The 22,939-nt window shown below is 35.3% G+C and overlaps 1 protein-coding gene across 2 annotated transcripts in view; it reads right to left on the bottom strand.

Annotated features, from left to right (window-relative positions):
• Positions 1-22,939, bottom strand: part of TRIM23 (tripartite motif containing 23) — a 59,429-nt gene that overhangs the window by 17,935 nt on the left and 18,555 nt on the right. For both annotated transcript variants that reach the window (XM_074202863.1, XM_074202862.1), the window contains exons 4-7: positions 18,636-18,914; positions 15,442-15,624; positions 14,981-15,196; positions 8,228-8,362 (exon numbers count right to left, since the gene is read on the bottom strand). In XM_074202863.1, coding sequence (XP_074058964.1) covers positions 8,228-8,362; positions 14,981-15,196; positions 15,442-15,624; positions 18,636-18,914 — 813 coding nt within the window. The remainder of the gene's footprint in view (positions 1-8,227; positions 8,363-14,980; positions 15,197-15,441; positions 15,625-18,635; positions 18,915-22,939) is intronic.

Below are 22,939 nucleotides of genomic sequence, written 5' to 3'. Positions count from 1 at the left end.
TTTTTGAACCTTACCTAATCCATTGATCCTTTATCTATTTCTTAACTAGTACCAAGCAGTTTTGATAACTGACCACTTTACAGTATAATTTTTAGCTCTGGTAGAATTAAGACACATCCCTTTACATTTTTTTTATCAGTTCTCGTTATTCTTGATCTTTTGTTGCAGAAGAATTTTGTTACTATTTTTTCTGGCTTGGTAAAAGTTATTTGGTAGTTTGATTGGTGTGGCACTGGATAAGTAATTTAATTTGCGTACAATTGTCATTTTTATTATATTAGCTCAACCTAACCATAAGCAATTGATATTTTTCTGAATATTTAGATCTGAATTTGAGTGAGAAGTGCTTTATAATTGTGTTCATACAGTTTCTGAGTTTATCTTGGAAGGTAGATTCCCAAATACTTAATATTGTCTGTAATTACTTTAAATGGAATTTCTCTTTATCTCTTGCTCTTCGGGGTTTTTGGTTCATATATAGACACGCGATGCTTTATGTGGGTTTACTTTATATCCTGCTACTTTGCTGAATTTGTTCATTGTTTCAAGTTGTTTTTTAGATGATTTTTTTCAGGTTCAAATCATATCATATCATGTATCACACTATCATCTACAAAGAGGGAAGTTTTGCTTCCTCACTGGCAACTCTGATTCCTTCAATTTCTTTTTTTCCCCTCTTACTGCTACAGCTAGCATTTCTAATGCTATATTAAAGAGTAATGGTGATAATGGGCATCCTTGTTTCACCCCTGATTTTATTGGAAATGCTCTGGGTTTATTCCCATTACGTATAAGATTTTTTGATAGTTTTAGATAGATAGTATTATTTTAAAGAAAACTCTATTTATTCCTAAACTTCCTTGTGTTTTTAATAGGAATGAATGTTGTGTTTTACCAAAGGCTTTTTCAGCATCTATTGAGATAATCATGATTTCTGTTGGTTGTGCTATTGATGTGTTCAATTATGTTAGTGTCTTCCTAATAGTGAATCATCTCAGCCTACCTGGTATAAATCCTACCCAATCATGGTGTATTATCCTAGTAATAACTTGCTGTAGTCTCACTGCTAAAATTTTATTTAAGATTTTTGTATCAATATTTATTAGGGAGTATGGCCTATAATTTGCTTTGTCTGTTTTGGTTCTTCCTAGTATAGATTATCAGCACCATCTTGTGCCATAAAAGAAAGGCAGAACTCCTTCCTCTTCTATTTTTTTTTAAGTTTTTGCAAGGCAATGGGATTAAGTGGCTTGCCCAAGGTCACACAGGTAATTATTAAGTGTCTGAGGCCGGATTTGAACTCAGGTACTCCTGACTCCAGGTGCTTTATCCACTGTGCCACCCAGCTGCCCCCTCCTTGCCTATTTTTTGAAATATTTTATGTAGAATAGGAATTCATTGTACCTTAAATATTTGGTAGAATTCACTTGTAAATCCATCTAGACTTGGAGATTCTTCTTAGGGAGTTTATTGAGGGTTTCTTCAATTTTTTTTCTGAAATGGGTTATTTAAGTGTTTTATTTCTCTTCTGTCATTCAGGGCAATTTAAGTTCTGTAAATATTCATCCATTTCACTCAAGTTATCAAATGTATTGGCCTAGAGTTCAGCAAAGTAGCTCTGAAATAACTAATTTCCTTCTCATTGGTGGCCAGTTAATCCTTTTCACTTTCAATACTAGCAACTTGGTTGTCTTTCTTTTTTTTGTAAATCAAATTAACCAAAGATTTGTCTATTTTTTTTTTTTTGGCTTTTTCATAGAACCAATTCAATTTCATTTATGAGATCAATGGTTCTCTTGCTTTCAATTTAATTAATCTCTCCCTTTATTTTAAGAATTTCTAATTTGGTATTTAATTGGGATCTTGATTTTGTTCTTTTTTTAGCTGCATGTCCAATTCATTGATCTCCTCTTTCTGTATTTTTTAGTTGCATGTCAATTCACTGATCTAGTCTTTCTGTAGTATTTTATTCATATAGAGTTTTAGTAATATAAAGTTTTTCCTCAAAACTGCCTTGGTTGAAATACCATAAATTTTGATATGATGTCTCATTAGTATCATTTTCTCAGATATAATTATTGAGTATTTCTTTTATTTGTTATTTGATCTACCTATTATTTAGGATAAGTTACTCCAATTAGTTTTGGTTTATTTTTCCATGACCATTTATTACATGTAATTTTTATTGCATCATGGTCTGGGAAGAGTTTATTATTTCTCTTTCTGCATTTGATCATAAAGTTTTTGTACTCTAGTACATGGTCAATTTTGGTAGATGTGCAATGTACTGCCAAGAAAAAAGTATATTCTTTTCTATCCCTATTAAGTTTTCCTCCAGAGGTCTATCATACCTAATAAGTTTTCCTTTCTTTTTTTTTGGAAGGCAATGGGGTTAAGTGGCTTTCCCAAGGCCACACAGCTAGGTAATTATTAAGTGTCTGAAAACAGATTTGAACTCTGGTCCTCCTGACGCCAGGGCAGGTGCTCTACCCACTGCGCCACCTAGTAGCCCCCATATCTAAATTTTCTAAAATTTCATTCACCTTATTTACTTCCTTCTTGTTCAATTTGTGGTTAGATTTATATAGATCTGAAAGAGGGAAGTTGGGGGTCCCCCATTAGTAAAGTTTTGCTGTCCTTTTCCTCTAGGAATTTGGATTCTATACCACTTAGTGCATACATATTTAGTAATAACATAGCTTCATTACCAATGGTGCTTTTAAAATGATGTAATTTCCTTCCTTATCCCTTTTTTTTGTTTTGTTTTTGCAAGGCAATGGGGTTAAGGGGCTTGCCCAAGGGCACAAAGATAGGTAATTATTAAGTGTCTGAGGCCAGATTTGAACTCAGGTACTCCTGACTCCAGAGCCAGTGCTCTATCCACTGCGCCACCTAGCCGCCCCTTCCTTATCCCTGTTAATGAAATCATTTTTGCTTTTACTTTTATCTGAAATTAGGACTGCTACCCATGAATTTTTTCAGTTGAGCTATAATATATTTTTGCTCCATCATTTTGCCTTTACCTAGTATCTCTCTGCTTCAGATGTGTTTCTTATAAACATAGTGTGGGATTCTAGTTTTTAATCTATTCTGCTATCCATTTACATTTAATGGGATACTTCATCCCATTCACATTTACAGTTACCATTACTAATTCTCTATTTCCCTCCAAACTATCTTTCTCCATTTATATTTTTTCTTTCCTCTTATTACTCCTCACCATAATTTTACTCCCTTTCCCCTTTAATTTTTCTTTTAAAATTTAACTTTCAGTTTATTTCCACTTATACCTTCCCTTCTGTTTTATCAGCCCCTTCTTCCCTTATCTTTCCTTTTCTCCATTCCACCTAGCCCCCCTTTCCTGTAGATTAGGATCTTATTCCCTCTCTGGGCCAAATCTATTGAATAGAATTTGCTCAAGTGTTCACATTTCTTTCCCTCTAAAATTCTAACTCTGTGTCTTTTCACCTGCTGTTATTTATCTCGCAAGTACTATTAATCAAGTATTATCAATCACATTTTGATTATTTGAGTGCTTGATAAGCAGCATTGTCTCAAATTACAAAAAATTATAATTCTAATCATTTTTTACCTTACCCCCTTTTTTCAGGTACCATCCAAGGACACACAATCCTCAAGATCCAAAGTATATATAAAGTCAAATCATTTCTTGAACTATTTATTCCCCTCCTCATCCTTGGACCCATTTTCTCACCCACTTTGCCTCCCCCCCCTTTCCCCATCCAGCCCATTCTTAAGTGAAGCAAGGATCAACTCAAACCCAGCTGTAATCAGCTACAAGAATCTTAAGTACTGGGAGGCTCTGGAGGTCTCACCTGAAAACATTACAAAGAATTTTAAGTTACAGAACACTGGCTCAGGACTGCCTAGTTTATGATTCCCTCAGCAGAGTAAGTGCTAAGCTTCCTTAGCATGGAAGAATTAAAGTGGGTCAAAGAATAATGAGGTACTTATAAAGTTAACACCCTGTTTTTCTTCAGGACTTTTTAACTCAGACACAGTAAAGTCATTGGACCTCTTCAATGGAGAAATAAGACCCAACTATATCCATATCCTTTAAGTTCAATCTCCTAAATTATATTCAACCCTTTAATTAATCATCATAAGAGAAATAAAGCTCTCAAGAATTAGGAGTATTATATCTTCCCTTTTAGGGTGATATACCATTTGATGCTCTTGAACAATATTTGTTTTGTTTTGTTTTGTTCCTTCTCCTTTTTATCTACCCTTTTATGCAACTCTTGAGTCTTGTATTTGGTGAATGAATTCTTTATTCAGTTCTGGTCTTTTTTTCAAGAAATTCTGGAAGTCCTCTATCTCACTGAATGTCCATTTTTGTTTTTCTGACAGTATATGCTAAACTTTGCAGGGTAGTAAATTTTTGGTTATAATCCCAAATCCTTTGCCCTCTGATATACAGTATTCCAGTTCTTCCAGGCTTCCATGTTGAGGCTGATACATCCTCAGTGAGTCTGATTGTGTTTCCTTTGTATTTGAATAGTTTTCTTTTTGCTTCTTGTAATATTCTCTCCTTTATTTGAGAGTTCTGGAATTTTGCTATAACAGCCCTTGAAGTTTTATCCTAGGGTCTCTTTCTAGAGGGGTTCTGTGGATTCTTTCAATGGTTAAGTTATCTTCTTATTCTAGCAGATTTAGACAGTTTTCTCTAATAATTTCCTTCATGCTGTTTTCCAGGTTCTTTTTTTGATCTAGGCTTTCTGGTAGTCCGATGATTCATAGATTGTCTCCCCTGGATCTATTTTCCATGTCATTTGTTTTCCCTAAAAGGTACTTTACATTTTCTTCAGCTTTTTCAGCCTTTTTATTTTGTCTGACGGAATCTTGCAGTCTTGTAGATTCATTGGTTTCTATTTGTTCAATTTTAATTTTTAGAGTTTTATTTTCTTCAATTACCTTCTGTGTTTCCTTTTTAAAGGCGTTGAATTCTCTGGTCAATTTTTCATAATTTTTCCTGCAATGATTCTCATTTCTTTTTTCCATTTTTTTCTCCCTCTCTTCTTTGGTTTTAAAATTCTTTATTAAACTCTTTGATGAGGTTTTGGATTTTAGTCCAATTCATAGACTGTTTGGAGACTTTATGTGTGAATGATTTTTTACTGATATCTTCTTCAGATATGGCATTTTATTAGCTTTGTCTCTACTGAGCACTTTTTTAGCTTTTTTGCTCACCTTTGTTTTTTTTTAACTCTGCTCCTGGGGTACAGGGAATATAGATCCAAGTTTTTTTTTTGCTGGATCTGGGGTCTGATCCCTGACTTGTTGTTGGCCAAGATGTTGCCTATACAATCCAGGCCTTGCCTTTGCAGAGGTCTGTTTCCTTCTTTATTTCCAGGTTCTCACTTAACAGTGTTTTGTTCCTGACCCAGTCCTGTCTTTTACCCAGCTATTCTCAAGGTTCAGACTTTGTTTGGGATTGAGATGTTCCCTGCTGGCTTGCTATCTAGCTGCTAGGATCTCTGCTGTTGTCAAACTGTCAGGACCTGGATTGCACTGTGGCTAAAAGCCTTCTGCTGACTTCCTGCCTTCTCCCACCTCTGGACTTTACTTTTCCTTTTCCCCTAAAGAGGCAGACCTTCACTGAAGATCCTCCACTGAAAACTTCTTTGAATCTTCTCATTTTCTTGGTGGGATCTATAGCTTGAATGCCAGAGAAGAGGCTACATTTGTCTTTGGTAGGGAAAAGCTCCAAGAGTTCATGCAAACAATCTTGGCTCTGCCCTGGAAGTCTCAATTTGAGAGCCTTGAAGTGTTGTCTGAGGTATCAGAGGTTTATAAATGATATAACCAAGATCACACAGTATTGTAGTCACCAAAGGGACCCCTGAGAGCAAGGTCATTTGTAAGACAGCTAGAGGCCCTAGCAGTAACTTAGGAGTAGAGAGCAAATCCAAAGGCTGGGCTTCTAGATAGACCACAGAAAATAAAAGTAAGAAGGATGTGGCATTTGGGACAACAATCCCACTGGGAACTACAACTTCATTACACTAATTTGTGCTAAAAACAATTTTTTTTTTTTAAAATGAGTAAACAAAGGAGAAAGAACCTAATCACAGGTAAGATTCTATGGGGGTCATATTCAGAGGAAGATAATGGAGCTAAAACAACGCTTCTTTTTCAGTGAGAAAGATCAAATGGTCCCAAGGACAAAAATAGTTCTTGGAAAAATTTAAAGATTTTGAAAATCAAATAAGAAAAATTGAGGAAAATTTAGGAGAAAAAAGCAAACCAAGAAAATTAAGAAAAAAAAGTCAACCAAGTAGAAATAGAGAATTAAAAGCTTAAGAAAATAATTCCATGATAAGTAGAACTGAGTAAGGGGAAAGCATAGAATATTTTTTTGGTTCTGTTTTTTGCAAAGTACCAGGGTGAAGTGACTTGCCTAAAGTCACACAGCCAGGTAATTATTAATTGTCTGAGGCTTGATTTGAACTTAGGTTCTCCTGAATCCAGGGTCAATGCACTAGGCACTAAGCCATCGAGATGCCCCCAGAAAATAATGCAAGACGCCAACAAATAATGAAAAAAAAATTTTTTTTGAATGAAAAAAGTTAAAGAGAATGTGAAACATCTCATCAGAAAAACTGATCTGGAGAACATATAGAGAAAAATAATATATAATATTTAACTACTTGAAAATGACAATAAAAAAGAATCTTGATATAATATTACAAGAATTATCAAGGAAAACTGCCCTTAAATTTTAGAACAAGATGGCAAAACAGAAATTTAAAAAATCCACCAATCACCATTTGAAAATGATCCCAGCAGGAAAACTTTTAGGAAAATTCTAATCATGTTTCAAAACCCAAGTTAAGGAGAAAGTATTACAAGCCTTGAGGGACAAAAATTAACCACAATAAGAATTATGCAAGAATTAGCAGCTACTGTTTTGTAGGCCATGAGACACTACTTTGTAGTAAAAAAAAAAAAAGGTTGGGATTACAAGCAAGGTTAGCTTACCTAGCAAGATTTACAAACAATCAAGATTTTACTTGATGTCATGGGGAGTGGGTAGAAAAGGGAATGTGGTGGGAAAATGTTTACAAGAAGAAAAATGTTGAAATTATGTTGTATGGGATGGCTCTCTGGGAGGAGGAGGGATATTTGGAATAATTATGATGACATTAAGAAACAGAAGGAATCGGGGGCGGCTAGGTGGCATAGTGGATAAAGCACCGGCCTTGGAGTCAGGAGTACCTGGGTTCAAATCCGGTCTCAGACACAATAATTACCTAGTTGTGTGGCCTTGGGCAAGCCACTTAACCCCATTTGCCTTGCAAAAAAAAAAAAAAACAACCTAATAAAAAAAGGAACAGAAGGAATCAATAAATATTCATTTTAAAAAATAGAACTGACTACAGTCAAAAACCACAGCTTTATCAACAACCTCTCCAGTGTGTGTGTGTGTTTGTATTAGTGAGATATATTAGAATCCTTGAGAGTAGGTATTTTGTCCTCTGTATCTCATTGTAGTACAGTGACTGGAACAGAGTAGGCATTTGATTGAAATGAATGTTAAAGGCATCTATACTTTAATTATTTAATTAAAATTAATATTCAACTTTTGCAGCTTGAATTTAAAAAAAGTTAACTACAAAAAAATTTTAAACAGCAATTATTTCCTAAAGCAAAGGATAAAAGACTCAGAAGCAAATACTTCTATTTTCATGGAGGTTCATCACTAAAAGAAAAAATATATGAATTTGTAACTATTCTAAGATTTCATTTTATTTTTTAAAAAAACAATTCTGGTTAAAAACTGTTTTTAGTTTTTTTTGCAAGGCAATGGGGTTGAGTGACTTGCTCAACAACACACAGCTAAGTAACTATTGTCTGAGGCTGAACTTGAACTCAAGTACTCTTGAGTCCAGGGCCCATGCTCTACAATGCACCACCTAGCTACCCCTTGAAACTATTTCTACTAAAGAAAGTGAAGGTACAACAAATAGGGTCAAAAAACCTCAATGACAGTTTAATTCAAAGAGTAAGTTCCTATTTAAATTATCCAAATCTCATAGAACAGAATATATATAATTTCATAAACCTGCTCTTATTTCTCTTAAAATTTAGCCTGTGGTCCATGACGTTATGCTTAATGTCACACAACCTTAATAGACACAATAGTACACATAAACATTATCATAACTCGAGATGCCTAATATGAGATATATGTTGAAAATTATACCTTTGTAAAAGTGACAGGAATACTAGCATCCAGTTGAATATGATCTGCAAGTTCTGTAAATTGCTGCTGTTGTTTCTGTAATGTTTCAAGTAATCTGGTAATCTCCTGTTTTGCCAAGACCACTCTACAGTCATCCTACACAGGAAAAGAGGGAAATCTTTTATGTTTCAAAGAAACATTTTTTAAAGGGTGGTCTGATTTGAAAGATGAAATTAAACTGGCACCTTATTTTTCTACAAATTTAAATTAATGCCTTTTGTTTTCAAAACATAAACTTTTATATATTCACTATAACAGTTCCAAATAATAATAGCAAAAAGCAGAGACAGTATAATCATGGAAAGAATTAATTTGAAATCCTGACTCTGACTCTTACTCTAGGGCTACCATAACCATATCACTTATATCTCTGAGCTTCCTTCCCCATTCTATAAAATAAAGCCAATAATATGTATGATACCCACCTTACAGATTGTAATGAAGAGCCCTGTAAACTTCAAAGCCCAATAAAAATATACTTATAATTTACATATACAAATATTATTTACATATGAAGATGACAGAATGGACTCTTCCTTGTCCCTGTCTCCTCTCCTTTCCCCACCCCATGCCAGATTGTTTTAGATTATATTCCAGTCTGATGGAAATTAATCCAACCATGGGGTAACCAAGAGCTCCAAAATGAACTAATAAAGAGACATTCACAAAGCTGAAAATGGACTCAGCATGGGCTCAAGCTGGCGGTAAAGAAATTTTCCAGAGGGAGTAGGAACCTGGAAAAAGAGCCAAAGGAAGGCTTTTGCAAATGAGGAATAAGAGGATTTTGGACTCATCCTAAATCTGGACTAGGATTTGAGGTCTTGAGCATAAATTCTATGCAAACATAGCTTGCCCAAAAGATCAATTAAAAGTCTCAGAAGAATTGATCTAACAATTGTTTTTAAAGTTTAAAATGATGATAAAGTTGAAATGAAAAACAAAGGAAAGAACTCAAAAGAAAAAAAGAGTAAGGACTTGGAAAAAGAAGAGCTTGTCACAAAAATTTACCCAATTTAACAAAATGTCTGAAAACTAAAATGGAGCAGAGACAAATTAATGAGTTCACAAAAGAATAAGAAATATAACAGTCAAAAGATTAAAAAAATAAAAGACAATGGAAGGTGCATCTATTATCAGAAACAACTGACAAGAACAAATCAGGAGAAATAATTTAAGCATCATAGGACTATCTGAAATCCATAATAAAAAAAAAAGCCTGGAATTAATATTATCAACATCATGGAAGAAAACTGCCCCAATCTCTTAGAGCAATGTGAAATTAGAAAGAATCCAGCAGATATCCTCTGAAAGAAACCTCAAACGAGTTTTCAAAAACATAATTAAAAACCTAAAATTTGAAAAAAAAAGAGAAAAAATACACTACAGTGAGGCTCAATCATCTACCACTATAAAATAATGTAGAGTATTATTTTCTATATTATTATATAACATTAATATTGTATTAATTTATATCAATTAATCATATTACTATATTATTATATATTATTAATGTAGAGAAATATTACATTCCCAAAACAAAAGATATAGGCTTACAACCAAGAAAAAACCAAAATGAGAATAATTCTACAATGGAAAAGAATGGAACTTTAATAAAATGGAGAACTTTCAAGCATTCTTAATGAGACTGGAACTTAAGAAACTTTGTGACACACCAAAAATGTAAACATAATTGAGCAAGCAGAAAAAAAACTTTAAGGACAAGGTATTTACACTATATGGGAATGGGAAAATATAAAAAAAGGAGAAGCATATGCTGTGAATTAATTTCCCTGAAAGAGGTATTTTTTAAAAAAAGAAAGAAAATTAATTAAGCTAAACTGGTTCCAACAAATTTAGAAATAAGTGTATAAAATTATACAATCAGAATGAAGTGAAAAACTGGAAAATGGGGGGTGGGGGTGGAGCCAAGATGACAGTGTGAGTGCAGGAATTCCCAGAAACTCATCCCCCAAAAAACTCCCAAAGCCATCAAATAATGATTCTAGCCAAAATTTAGAGGGGCATAAACCCTCTAAAGAAAGACTAAGCCATACAATTTCCCAACTTAGAAGACCCACAGAAAAGGTCTGTTTCATTGGACCAGCCTTCCGGGAACCAACCGCCCCCCCCACAGGGGGCACCTGAGTCCATGACAGAGGTGGCAATTTGCAGACCTCTTGGCTCAGGTATCACTGGGGAATGGCTTGAAGAGGCAGTAAGAGAACTCTGCCACACCAGAGTGAGCACAGAGCCCTGGCCAGCACTGGCCTCAAAGCAGCCCTGCAGAGCCATCCATCACTTCCAGAGTGCTCAATCCACAGATGCTAAGGTAAAGGCGTTAGAGGAGACTGTAGAAATCTATCTGCCATCCCTGGAGCAAGACTCTGCTGTTTTCCCACATTCAGATTCAGGTCACAGTCTGGGGCCCCTATTATTATAGAGGAAGAGCAGGGACCATCCTCACAGCTCCAGGGAAGAGGGGAATGCTTGTAGTAATCCACAGACCACAGCATAGAAAAGAGAGGAGTCAGAGCCTCTCATAAGACCTTGGTTGAATTAAAGTCCCTGTGGAGTATCCCAAAACCCCAAAAGCCAAAATCAGTCCAAGGCTGAGAAAATGAGCAAACAGCAGAAAAAGAACCTGACCACATAAAATTACTTTCGTCCCATGGAGGATCAAAATACACACTTGTAAGACGACAAAGTCAAAGCTTCTGTATCGAAAACCTCCAAGAGAAATAGGAGTTGGGCTCAGGCAATAGAAGAGCTCAAAAAAGACTTTGAAAAACAATTAAGGGAGGGTAGAGGAAAAACTGAGAAGATAAATGAGAGCAACATAGATCATGAAAACCAAGTCAGCAGCTTGGTGAAAAAAATGCTAAAGAAAATAACATATTAAAAACCAGTTTAGGCCAAATGGAAAAAAAAAACAACCCAAAAGGCAAATAAGAAGAATGCCTTAAATAGCAGAATTGGCCACCGGAAAAAGGAAATAAAAAAGCTCTCTGATGAAAATAACTCCTTCAAATGCAGAATGGAACTAAAGAAGCTGATGACTTTGTGAGAAATCAATAAAAAATAAAACAATACCAAAAGAATGAAAAATTAGATGAAAATGTAAAATAGCTGTGTGGCCTTGGGCAAGCCACTTAATCCCATTTGCCTTCCAAAACCCTAAAAAAAAAGTGAACTAACACACTGAAAAAATAACTGACCTAGAAAAGAGATACAGAAGAAATCATTTAAAAATTATTTGGCTAACTGAAAATCATGATCGGGAAAAGAGCCTAGGCTTCATCTTTCAAGAAATAATACAATGAAATTGCCCTGAGAACCAAGATGCAGAGGGTAAAATAGAAATTGAGGGAGTCCACCTATCACCTCCTGAAAGAGATCCCAAAAGAAACACTCCCAGGAATATTATAGCCAAATTCCAAAACTCTCAAGCCAAAGAGAAAATACTACAAGCTGCCAAAAACAAACAATTCAACTACCATAGTTCAACAGTCAGGATTACACAGAATCTGGCAGTGTCTACATTAAGGGCTCGGGGGGCTTGGAATATGATATTCCAAGAAGGCAAAAGAGCTTGGATTACAACCAAGAATCAACTATGCTGAAAAAATGAACATCCTCTTTTGGGGGAAAAGATGGACTTTCAATGAAATAGGGAACTTTCAACTTTCCTTTTTGAAACGAGCAGAGCTGAACAGAAAGTCTGATCTCCAAGTACAGGACTCGTGTAAAGAATAGAGAGGGTGGATGGGATTTCATGATGTTGAACTACATGTATTCCTGTTAAACCTTCACATTTATAAAAGCAGTTAGAAGGTGTATTTAAAGACAAAGCACAGGAGAGAGTTGAATATAATAGTATAATATGGTATCAAGATGGGAGTCAATGGATGATAAAGGAAAGTACTGAGAGGGAGGGAAAGGAGAGATAGAATGGGTCAAGATATTTCACATAAAAGAGGCAAGAAAAAGCTTTTGAAAGGGAGTGGAAGGGGGGAAGGTGAGGGGGAATGAGTGAGTCTTCATTCTCATCAGGAATGGCTCAGTGAAGAAATAAAATACACTCAATAGGGTATAGAAATCAATCTTACCATAGGGGATGAGAGGAAAGGGATGGGATAAGGGGGACAGGGAGGGGATGGAGGGAGTAGGTGATAGAAGAGAGGAAAGATCGTGGGAGAGGGAAATCAGATACAACACACTTCTGAGCACAGACAGGATAAAAGGAGAAAATAAAAAAAAATTGGAATGGGGGAATAGAATAGGAGGGAAATATAGCTAGTAATAGTGACTGTGGGAAAAGATATTGAAGCAGTTTCTCTGTTGATAAATAAATAAAAAAACAAATAAAGCTTATGGTGAAGAAGGCAACTCCATCCCAGAGACAAGAGTTGATGGAATGTGAACATAGACTGAAGTACTATTTTTTTCTCTCACTTCATTTCTCTTGAGGTTTATCTTTTTTGGAGAAGGGGGGCTTATGTTTACTTTTATAACAAGATTATTATAATATGAAAATAATTTCCATTCAAGGAAACTGGAAAAACATTTGAAAATTAATAATAATGTAAAGAACTCTGATAAATTCAATGACCATTCACTATTCCGGAAAACTTGTAATAAATCACTCTACACACTTCCTCACAAAGGGAGATTAATCCAAAGGTGAAGAATGAGATACATATCTTTAGAAATGGCTACTGTGTGAGGATCTGTTTTGTCTATACCTATCTAAAAATAGGATTTTATTTCTTTTTTTTCCAGAGTTGGAGAAGAGTTAGGGAAAACAAGCAACGGAGTTTCCACAATAAAGAAAAATGAAAATTACACATTAAATTTAACATACAACTAAACATAAAAGTTAAGCCACACAAAATAGAAATTCAGTTTCACAATTAATCTTTTTTCCTGTCTACTTTATATATGGAAATATTCATTTTTTGAGTTTAAGATATTTTTAAAAGTAAAAGGTGACTTACAGAATATTTTTAACAAGTGGAATCATGAAACAATTAAAAATTACAAAAGGGGATAAAATTGTCAATAAAACGTAAAGGAAAAGAAACTTCTGCCTCTCTAGGCACAACATGAAGTTTATGGAGTTTACATTTTTGTTGGGCAAAACCTACAGAATAGGAAAATGTACAAATGGAGAGAGAAGAGATAGGGAATTAAAGGGAATCGATGGATGAACAGTAAAAGAATGTTGACTCCTATGGAAAAGATGGCAGGAGGGAAACAAAATGGGAGAATGAAAGGGAAAGGCTCAACCAATGGTGGGGAGAGGAGTAAAAGAAATCCATTGAAGAGCAATGCTGTGGTGAAAAAGGAGGATATCTGTAATGGGTCATTGAATTAGGGGGTTGAATTGGTACCCTAGCTTCTCTAAGAGATTATCCTCTGTGGACAAGCTCATGTTCCCAAAGGAAGAGACATGCCACTCCTAGGGGTTAACTGTCACCCAGAAAGGAGGGATGATGGACAATAGATTCAGAGATGAGCTGTCATGGCTAATGGAAACAAAACAGTTACCACAGGAAAAGGAAGAAGAGGATGGCACAATTTGAGATACAAGGTAATTCATACCATGGTACAGAGATAGTAAGTTAAAGGAATTAGTAAAGAGAACAAAACAATTTTTTTTTCAGAAAAAAATCACAAAACATGAAACTAATAAACATAAGAATTTGGAGGGGGAATGAGGAAGGTGATTCTGAACTAATGGATTAACTGAAAAGAGAAAAAAAGAAAATAAACAGATAACTACAAAAGTAAAAGAAAAATTTTAAACAAAATCTCAAAATTAGGGAAAGGACTTTTATCTTTTCTACTGTAGGGAGTTTTAAGGTAGTTTTCTCAAAGAAGAGTCATCAATTGATGTTGTTGTTTGTCCCTTTTTCTCAAAAAAAATCATGACATCAAGGAGGTGATGCCATGACATGCAAGTGAACTGGATTTCAGTGAGAGGTGCTGTGCTAAGTCATCAGTCTTACCTTCTCTTCTGGAGCCATCTGGGTCCAGTGGACAGATATGAATCAAGACAACTGAAGGAGACCCTGGATGCGAGGTAATCAGGGTTTAATGACTTGCCAAAGGTTATTACAATTTTATTTTTCAAGTGTCTGAGGCCATATTTGAATTCAGGTCCCTCCTGACTCCAGGGCTGGTGTTCTATCCACTGAGCCACTTACCTGTCCCATCAATTGAGGCTTTAATTGGGGAATAACTAAACTAAACTGTGGCACAAAAATGTAATAGAATATTACTACACTATAAGAGATAATATAAATGATGACTATAAAGAACTTAAGAGATAAGAATTATTGCAAAGTGAAGTACGCAGGGAGACAATATACACAATGATTACAACAATGAAAATGAGAATAACAAGGCAACTGAAACCAAATATTGAGAAATAATAACCACCAGGATCAATCTCAAAGAAAAGATATGAGAAGATAGCCTTCCCAGCTTCTATGCAAAAGCCTAAGTGACTAAGAATGTGAAACATTTGCACCAAATATTTGATATATTTTTAAATATTGGTTTTATTGAACATTTCTCCTATCTTTATAATAAAGAATGACTTAATGGAAGAGATAGGAGAAATATAATGAGAAATGCATATGATATAAAAATAAGTTATTAACAAAATTTAATTTTTAAAAAGATTAGGTAGACTGTATTTAAATTACATACCTGTTGCAAAGTCTTTTCACAGTGGAGACAGGCTGTTGAAACCTGTGACAACAATATAGTCATGTCTTCTTGCTGCTGTCTCAGCCAAATCAGTTTCTCACGAACATGAGCATCAACAACACTCAGGGCCATTTCTTCCTGACGGCACAGAGTTTCATGTAAATCAGAAAAATAGGCTCGGACACAGGATCGAGCATTCTCTGCAGTACCAGGTACCTATGTAGGAAATCAGATTTCGTGGTGAAGTGTTATTTTGTTTTGTTTTTACAAATTTTTACTTTTAAGGAAATTTTTCAAAAGTTGAAATTTTGTACAAGATCTCATTTTTAGATGACCCTAATTTATATTAGCATGAACACAGCTGTAAATACATTGTCATTTCCACTTCTGTGATGGTCACTCTCTTAATTCAAAGACTCCATTTTATCCCCTCCTCCATGTCAAGGTGGGGGGAATCTTACATGTTCTGTGTGGGCCATCCCAATTCCATCTTCCACAATTTGTTCTCCCCCTTCTATGTGCTGAACAATTCCAACTAATTTTCTGGAGTAATCTGAGATTTCTTCAGTAAAAGTTCGTATGCAGTGAGCCATGTCTAAAATAGATGCTCGGATCTGGTTGGCTTCCGGTTCCAATACTGAATGCTATAAAAAGGAAAATGAAATTTATTTTAAAGACCAAAAGTATGATTTGATTACAAAAAAATTCTTATATATCCTAACCTATATTCAAAGGACCACAACCACCCCCCCACCATGATATTAAAAGAAGTACACAGAATCTCAGAGTTGAAAGGGACTTCAGAGGTCATTTTGTCTAAATCCTCCCTACCCGAACAAGAATTCCCCCAAAAGTGGTAATCCATTTTTTTCCTAAATATTTTTCAAGAGGGCAACCTCCCCAGACAAACAGTTTTGGATAACTATTAAGCGTCAGGAAGATTTTTCTTATATCCAATCAGCATTACCCACTTTGCAACCTTTCCCTCAGATTTGCAATGTGGAGGTAAACAGCATCAATATAATTAATTGAATCCTTATAAAACTTGAAAATACTTTAATTTGACCCCCTAAATTTTTCTTCTCTGGACTAAACCTACCCAGTGCCTTCAGTCAGTTATCTTGTAGCATGAACTCAAGGTTTTTTAATCATCCTAGGTGCCTTCCTTTGAACTCTCAAATTGATCAATGTCATTTCTAAAATGTAGCACAGGGAACTGAACACAAAACTATACTTGTGGTCTGACCAGTCACAGTATAATGTCACTATATTGTTACTGTCAGGTAGTCCTGAAAGTCATCTCTTTTAATACAAACTAAAATGACACAAGCTTTATCTAAATAATTTATAAACATGTTTAACCTTAAAGGTCAAGCCCTGTATCCCTGAGGCACCTCTCTGAGACTTCCAAGATGACCAGTTTCTGAGTCAGGTCATTGTTCTACCTTTAAATATGCAAGTCTCTCCATCACCTCTACAAGAATAAAACGAGATTTATCGATTTCTTTAGTTAGCTCTAGATAAACTCTTATCTACAGCATTGTGTTGATGAACCAGTTTAATAACCCTGTCAAAAAAGGGCATCAGGATATTGTGATAAACTGTTTTTGGTGAAGCCATGCTAATCTTTTATGAGCACGAATTCTTTTTTCTAAGATATTCATTAATCATTCCTTTACAATGGTCCAGAATTTTTCCAGGCATCAAAGACAAGGTCAATGCTATAATAACTAATCCTCAAAGTATATTTCTCTTACTTTTATAGTAAGATTTTCTAGAGAAAACAACACAACAGCTTTATGGTTTTCTTTAGCTCAACTCACTTTCTCACATATAAAAGAAAACTTTACTAGACAAAGGAAGGAGAGAGAGAGAGAGAGAGAGAGAGAGAGAGAGAGAGAGGAGAGAGACAGACAGACATGGTAAGATGAAGAATACTTCTAATACATCCTTATTATGACATAAGAGCAGCTAGGTGGCACATTAGTGTAGTGTCAGACCTGGAATCAGGAAGACATCATCTTCCAGAGTTTAAATCTAGTCCCAGACTCTTACTAGCTCTGTAACTCTGGGGAAGTCATTTAACTCGGTTTGCTTCAGTTTCTCCCCTATAGAATAAGCTGGAGAAGGAAATGGCAAACCACTTCAGTAAAGAAAACCCCAAATGAGGCCATGAAGAGTCAGACATGAAAGAAAAACAACTCAACAACAACATGACAGATAGGGAAAGGGTACAATTAATATCTATGCAATTTACAGGTGAAAAAATACATAAAGCTTAAAAAGAACACATAAGGGACAATTTGGGTTTTTCCAGGAGCTTTATCTTTATCTACTTGGGGAGGGGTATAAATAACATAAATAATCATTCAGCAAAGAAACTAAAAAGGAACAGACAAGGAAAACCAGGAGAATGGTGTCACAAAAACCTAGAGAGAGAAGGGATCAAGATTATGTCAAATGTTTCAAATTGAAGCCCAGATCTGAGAAGGCTGAGTCCTAAGAAAAACCACTAAACTTGGAAAGAAAGGTTTAAGTTGAATGATAAGATAAGAAGCCAGACAGTGAGAGAATAGAATGAGTAGAGGAAGTGAAGGCAAAGAGCATAGATAGCTTTTTGGCCTGTTTGAATGAGAAAGATAAAGAGATTCACCCAAAGACATACAGAGACAAATTGGGGGCAGGGGTGGGGGAGAAGTGAAGTTCTCCATGATGAAAAGTAATTATCACATTAAACTAATTCTCATTTTTTAAAGTACACATTAATAATTATCAAAGTTAAATTTTCCCCCAAATCATTGTTACACATTTTAATCATGTAGTTTTAATAAATTTAATTGTTATTCTCAAAGAAAGACCTGTGAAAGAGAATGAGCACCAAAATTAAATGAATCTATCTTTATAAGGCCATTGGAAATATGTATAAAAGAAAGCATATGACCATGGAATAAAAAATAAATAAGCATGATGCTCTGGCACAAATACTGCCCTCAGAATCCCATTCATTTCATATACACCTATAAAACAACGTTTGTCCTTCATTTTTGAAGAAGACCACAACATCAGGGAGGTGATGTCATGACAAGCAGGTGAAATGGATTGGGGGGGGGGGGGGGGGGGGCACTGTGCTAAGTCAGTCTCACTTTTTCCTCCTGAGTCATCTGAGTCCAGTGGTCAGATATGAATCAGGATGACTGGAGATGGCCCTTGGATGCAAGGCAATCAGAGTTAAATGACTTGTCCAGTGTCACACAGCTATTAAGAAAGAGTCAAATATCTGAGGCCAGATTCAAACTTCCATCAACCTGAATCCAAGGCCAGTGTTTATCCACTGTACCACTTAGCTGCCCTGACAAAACAACAAAAGAAAGGGAGGGCAGTCTGTATCGAAGGCCTGATTATTTCTTCTTCAAAAAAAGGAAAATCAAACTTTTCTAAAATTTTGTTGAAAAATTGAGAAATTAAACTTAACAATGACTTGATCTTTCCATTTCTTTTACAATAGAATGTTAGTACTGCCAACCAACTGACGAATTCAAACTTTCTCTTCCTTATTCCCTCTATGGGCTGAATTCAGTATAGGCAAATAGTTGACAAGCTGATCTCTTTTTTTAATTTACATAACTACAGTATTGATAATAAAAAAAATAAATACCTTATGACCCTGGTGTTTTCCATATTCTTTGCAGACACAGCACATAAGAGGGCTGGCCTGACAAGCTTCTTCTAAGCAAACAAACTCTATAGCATGGACCTGGTGCTGGGAGCACAAGGTCTTCTCATGAGGCTTATCTTCTAGAGGAACACGCCTGTGCTTTGCGAGGGTCTTTGTAGAATGGGTAAGCTGGGAACACTCTGAACACAAGTGAGTAGCACAAACAGTGCAATACACTGATGCAACATGGGCTTCATCTTCATCACAGCGTATGATGCTCTGAAAACAAAATTGTGGAATGAATGCATTAAAAGTGGATTCTAGGCACTAAATACTGCAATAAAAAGCATAAAAATACGAAATTTTTTTTTGTTGGAATTTACAATGGTTTGGCTCATTCAGTAAGCTAAATAACAAACTTTTTTCCCTCTGCTGACAGATATTATATAGTGCTTTAACAATTGCAAAGCTCTTCATATATATTACCTGATTTGATCTTATAACAAATCGATGAGGCAGGGATTGTTATTATCACCATTTCAGAGATGAGGAATCTGAGGATGAGAGAACTAAAGCATCTTGACCAAGATTACACAACTAGAAAGGGTCTGAACCAGGTCTTCTTGCCTTCAACTATACCACCTACCAGCCTTAACATTTCAGAACACAAAATTTCCATGAATATGTAATTGATTATTTTTTCCAAGGTAAAATTTAAACATACCATAAGCTAAAAAACTATATTCTGACAAAGCAAAAACGAACTGAAACAACCTGGAATTATGTCAAATAAAACACTAAGTTATCCAACCCTTTGATCTTGGGATTCCACTACCAGGCATATACATCTCAAAATTCAAAAACAGAAAAGCTTTGAAACATACCAAAATGTTTGCAGCGACAAATTTTATGTGAGGAAGAAACTGAAAGAAAATAAAGGTAGCCCATATATTGACCAAAAGCTATACAAATTATGGTACATGAATGCATTTTGACATGAGAAACTATGAGGAATTGTAAGAAATGAAGATATGAATTAATGCAATGTGAAGAAATGCAATGACTATAATAAGGTATATGAAAATGTAATTCACATAAAATGCAAAGGCTAATCTTGACTATGAATAATAGAAAAATGAAAAATTATTCTCTGAAGAGAAATAAGGGACTAAGGATATATGGAAAGATGCAGAGTCAAAAAAGAAAAATGGTCTATGCGCAATTAGTTTCTGCTCTTTATTTTTTTTTAACATTCAGGCTATTTCTAAGGTAGGAGACAGGAGCAAGAAGAGGTCATAACAGCAAATGACTAATGTAAAAAAAACACAAAGCAACAATAAAACAAGTCTCCTGGCTTTCTTTCAAGATAAAATTCCAATGCTATAGGAAGCTTTCACCTTTCCAAATCCCTCCTTAATTCCAGTGTCTTCCCTCTGCTGATTATTTCCTATTTATCCTGCCTAGAGTTTATTTGAACACAGTTATTTGTATGTTGTCTCTCCTATTAGAGCAGGGGTGGAGAACCGTTTTTCTGCCAAGGGCCTTTTGGATATTTATAATATCATTCAAGGGCCATACAATATTACCAACTTAAAAATTAGCCTGCTATATTTGGTCAAATAATTAATTCATGTTCCTAAACTGCAACCTGAATTACAGGGAGCTCCTTCCTTTCTTTGTATCTCCAGTAAGTATCCCTAACAAGTACCTGGTTCACAATAGACATTACATCCTCAGATCATACATTTAGAGCTGGGAAAGGCCTAAGAAGTCACTGTTTTCAACCCCTTCATTTTATTAATGAGGAAGTGAAGCCAAAATAGTTAACTGCCCAAGAACACAGATATCACAATAGCAGAGAAATGATGTGAACCTAGGTCTCGGATTCCAAATCCAGCAGCTCCCGATATTGAACTGTACTAGGAGGGTGAGTTAGGCTATCACTGCTCTTCTTAGCATTACAGGGCCCTAAATGATCACACTAAGTCATCTATGTCCCCCTGTATTGTGACGTCAAGACAGTTCCTAGAAAACCTAGCCACTCCTAACACTCCCTTATTTTTGTCTGCACATTGTGCCAATAAAGATCATACCCTTTCACTATAATTTAATCCAGAATGTTGCCCTCAAAGTGAAACAATAAATTATGATATTATTCCATAATAGTATCATTGATACATCACAGTTTGGCATAGGAAATTAAATGGGAATTTTGGGTGAGTTTTACAGAAGCCACAAATGACATGTAAAAGTGAGCAGTCAGAAAAAGTTTAGAAACTCAAAAATGCATAAAATGGTACCATGTATCAACATATTTTATATTTTAATAAGCATAATTATTCAGACTTCTTCTCTGGTATGAAGGGAAATCAAAAAATTCTGTGTGGGTTTTCTAAATTGCTGGTGTGCTTACAACTTCAACCCAATGATGTGGGATAACTATATTCTCTGTGAGACAGTATCCCAAATGCAAATGGAATGTGAATGCAGAAGGTTCTTCCAATCCAAGACCAGGGGCTAGGAAGAGTTCCAGACTTGGAATGCTGTTCCAGATATTTATTAGCTATGTCACATTAGGCAAGTCACTAAACTTCTCTACACCTAAGTTTCCTCCTCTGTAAAATGAGCATAGCAAGAATTAAAAGAGATGTCATATGGAAGAACTTGCAAACCTTAAGTACTTCATATTAGCTGCCATCATTATTATAATCACAGCATCTCCAATGTAATGGTCAACTCATATGAGTCCAGAAAGATTTATCATAAGTAAGCAGATCGTTAAACACTGGCTGATTCTTTGGCCATGGCACTTCATTAAGACAAATATAAAATTGTGCCTTGTTTTGTGTGACCCCATTCTGCTTTCCCAGTGACTGCAGAGAGGAGGCAAAGAGTTCTAAGGAACACATATATAGGGGAGCAGGTCCCTAATACATAATTTTAATTGGCACTACACAATAAATAAAAGCACTGTCCAATGGCAATTAGATTGCTGATGTTTGTCCTTCATTCTCAAAAAAGCCTATGACATCAGGGAGGTGATGCCATAACAAGCTCTGTGCTAAGTCACCAGTATTGCTTTCCCCTCCGGAGCCATCTGGGTCCAGTGGCCAGCTATGAATCAGGACACTGGATCTCAAGCAATCAGTGTTAAATGACTTCCCCACGTCACACAGCTAATATTATGTCAAGTGTCTGAGGCTGGATTTGGACCCCCCATCCTCCTGACTCTAAGGTCAGTGCTTTATCCACTAGCAATTAATATATATTATTGAGGTACTAGATCATGCTAATACATTCTTTGCTATGTCATTAAACATATATAAAATCACAACTAAATTAAATGGCAGCATATAGGTTCACCTTGGAAGAGTATATAAAGGACCTAATTGTCATGATTTTATTCTAAGTCAAACAACAATTAACATGTCAAAGGATACAAAAGCCATCTGTCTTTTTTACAACTAAATTTTTAAAAACCAAACTGACAAAATGGGAAAGGTATAGTTGCAAGACAGTTTGAGAAAATTAAAATTTTTTTATGTAACCTGCAATTTCAATATGAATCGAAAGTATGCTATGAGGGGTGGCTAGGTGGTGCAGTGGATAGAGCACCGGCCCTGGAGTTAGGAGTACCTGAGTTCAAATTCGGCCTCAGACACTTAATAATTACCTAGCTGTGTGGCCTTAAACAAGCCACTTAACCCCATTGCCTTGCAAAAACTAAAAAAAAAGTATGCTATGGCAAGCAACATAGCTACAGTGCACTGGAAGACATGTTCTGGAATAAGGAAGTAATTCACTTATAAGACCACCAGACCACACTAGAATTTTATGCTCAGTACTGTGCCCTACTTTAAAAAGGGCACATATAAAATGGAAGGCCAAAAGAATAGGTCAATCAATACAGTATAGAGTCTAGAATTCATGCAATATAAAGATTTGTTGAAGAAATTAAGATGGTTATTCTGAAAAAGTTAAGACCCAAAAAGGGACATAATAGCTATCTTTAAGTATTTGAAGGGCTATCATATGGAAAATTCATTCTATGATCTCAGAAAGTAGAAAGAAAAATAAAGGGTATAATATGCAGAGATAAATTTAAATTTGCTATCATCCAAAAATATGTAATTTTAAGAAATCAATGATGAAGTAGAATGAAAATAATTCAAATTCAGATGAGATACAGTTTAGCATAGTGTCTAGCATAAAATAGGTGCTTGATTTATTATTTCTACTGGATTTAGAATCAGGAGATCTAAGTTTGAATCCTGGCTCAGGGAAATACTGTGACACCTGCTAAG

Source organism: Macrotis lagotis, chromosome X (assembly GCF_037893015.1).
Source record: "Macrotis lagotis isolate mMagLag1 chromosome X, bilby.v1.9.chrom.fasta, whole genome shotgun sequence".
NCBI lineage: Eukaryota > Metazoa > Chordata > Mammalia > Peramelemorphia > Peramelidae > Macrotis > Macrotis lagotis.
Note: the sequence above shows the minus strand (reverse complement) of the source record. Positions and strands in the feature narration are given on the sequence as shown.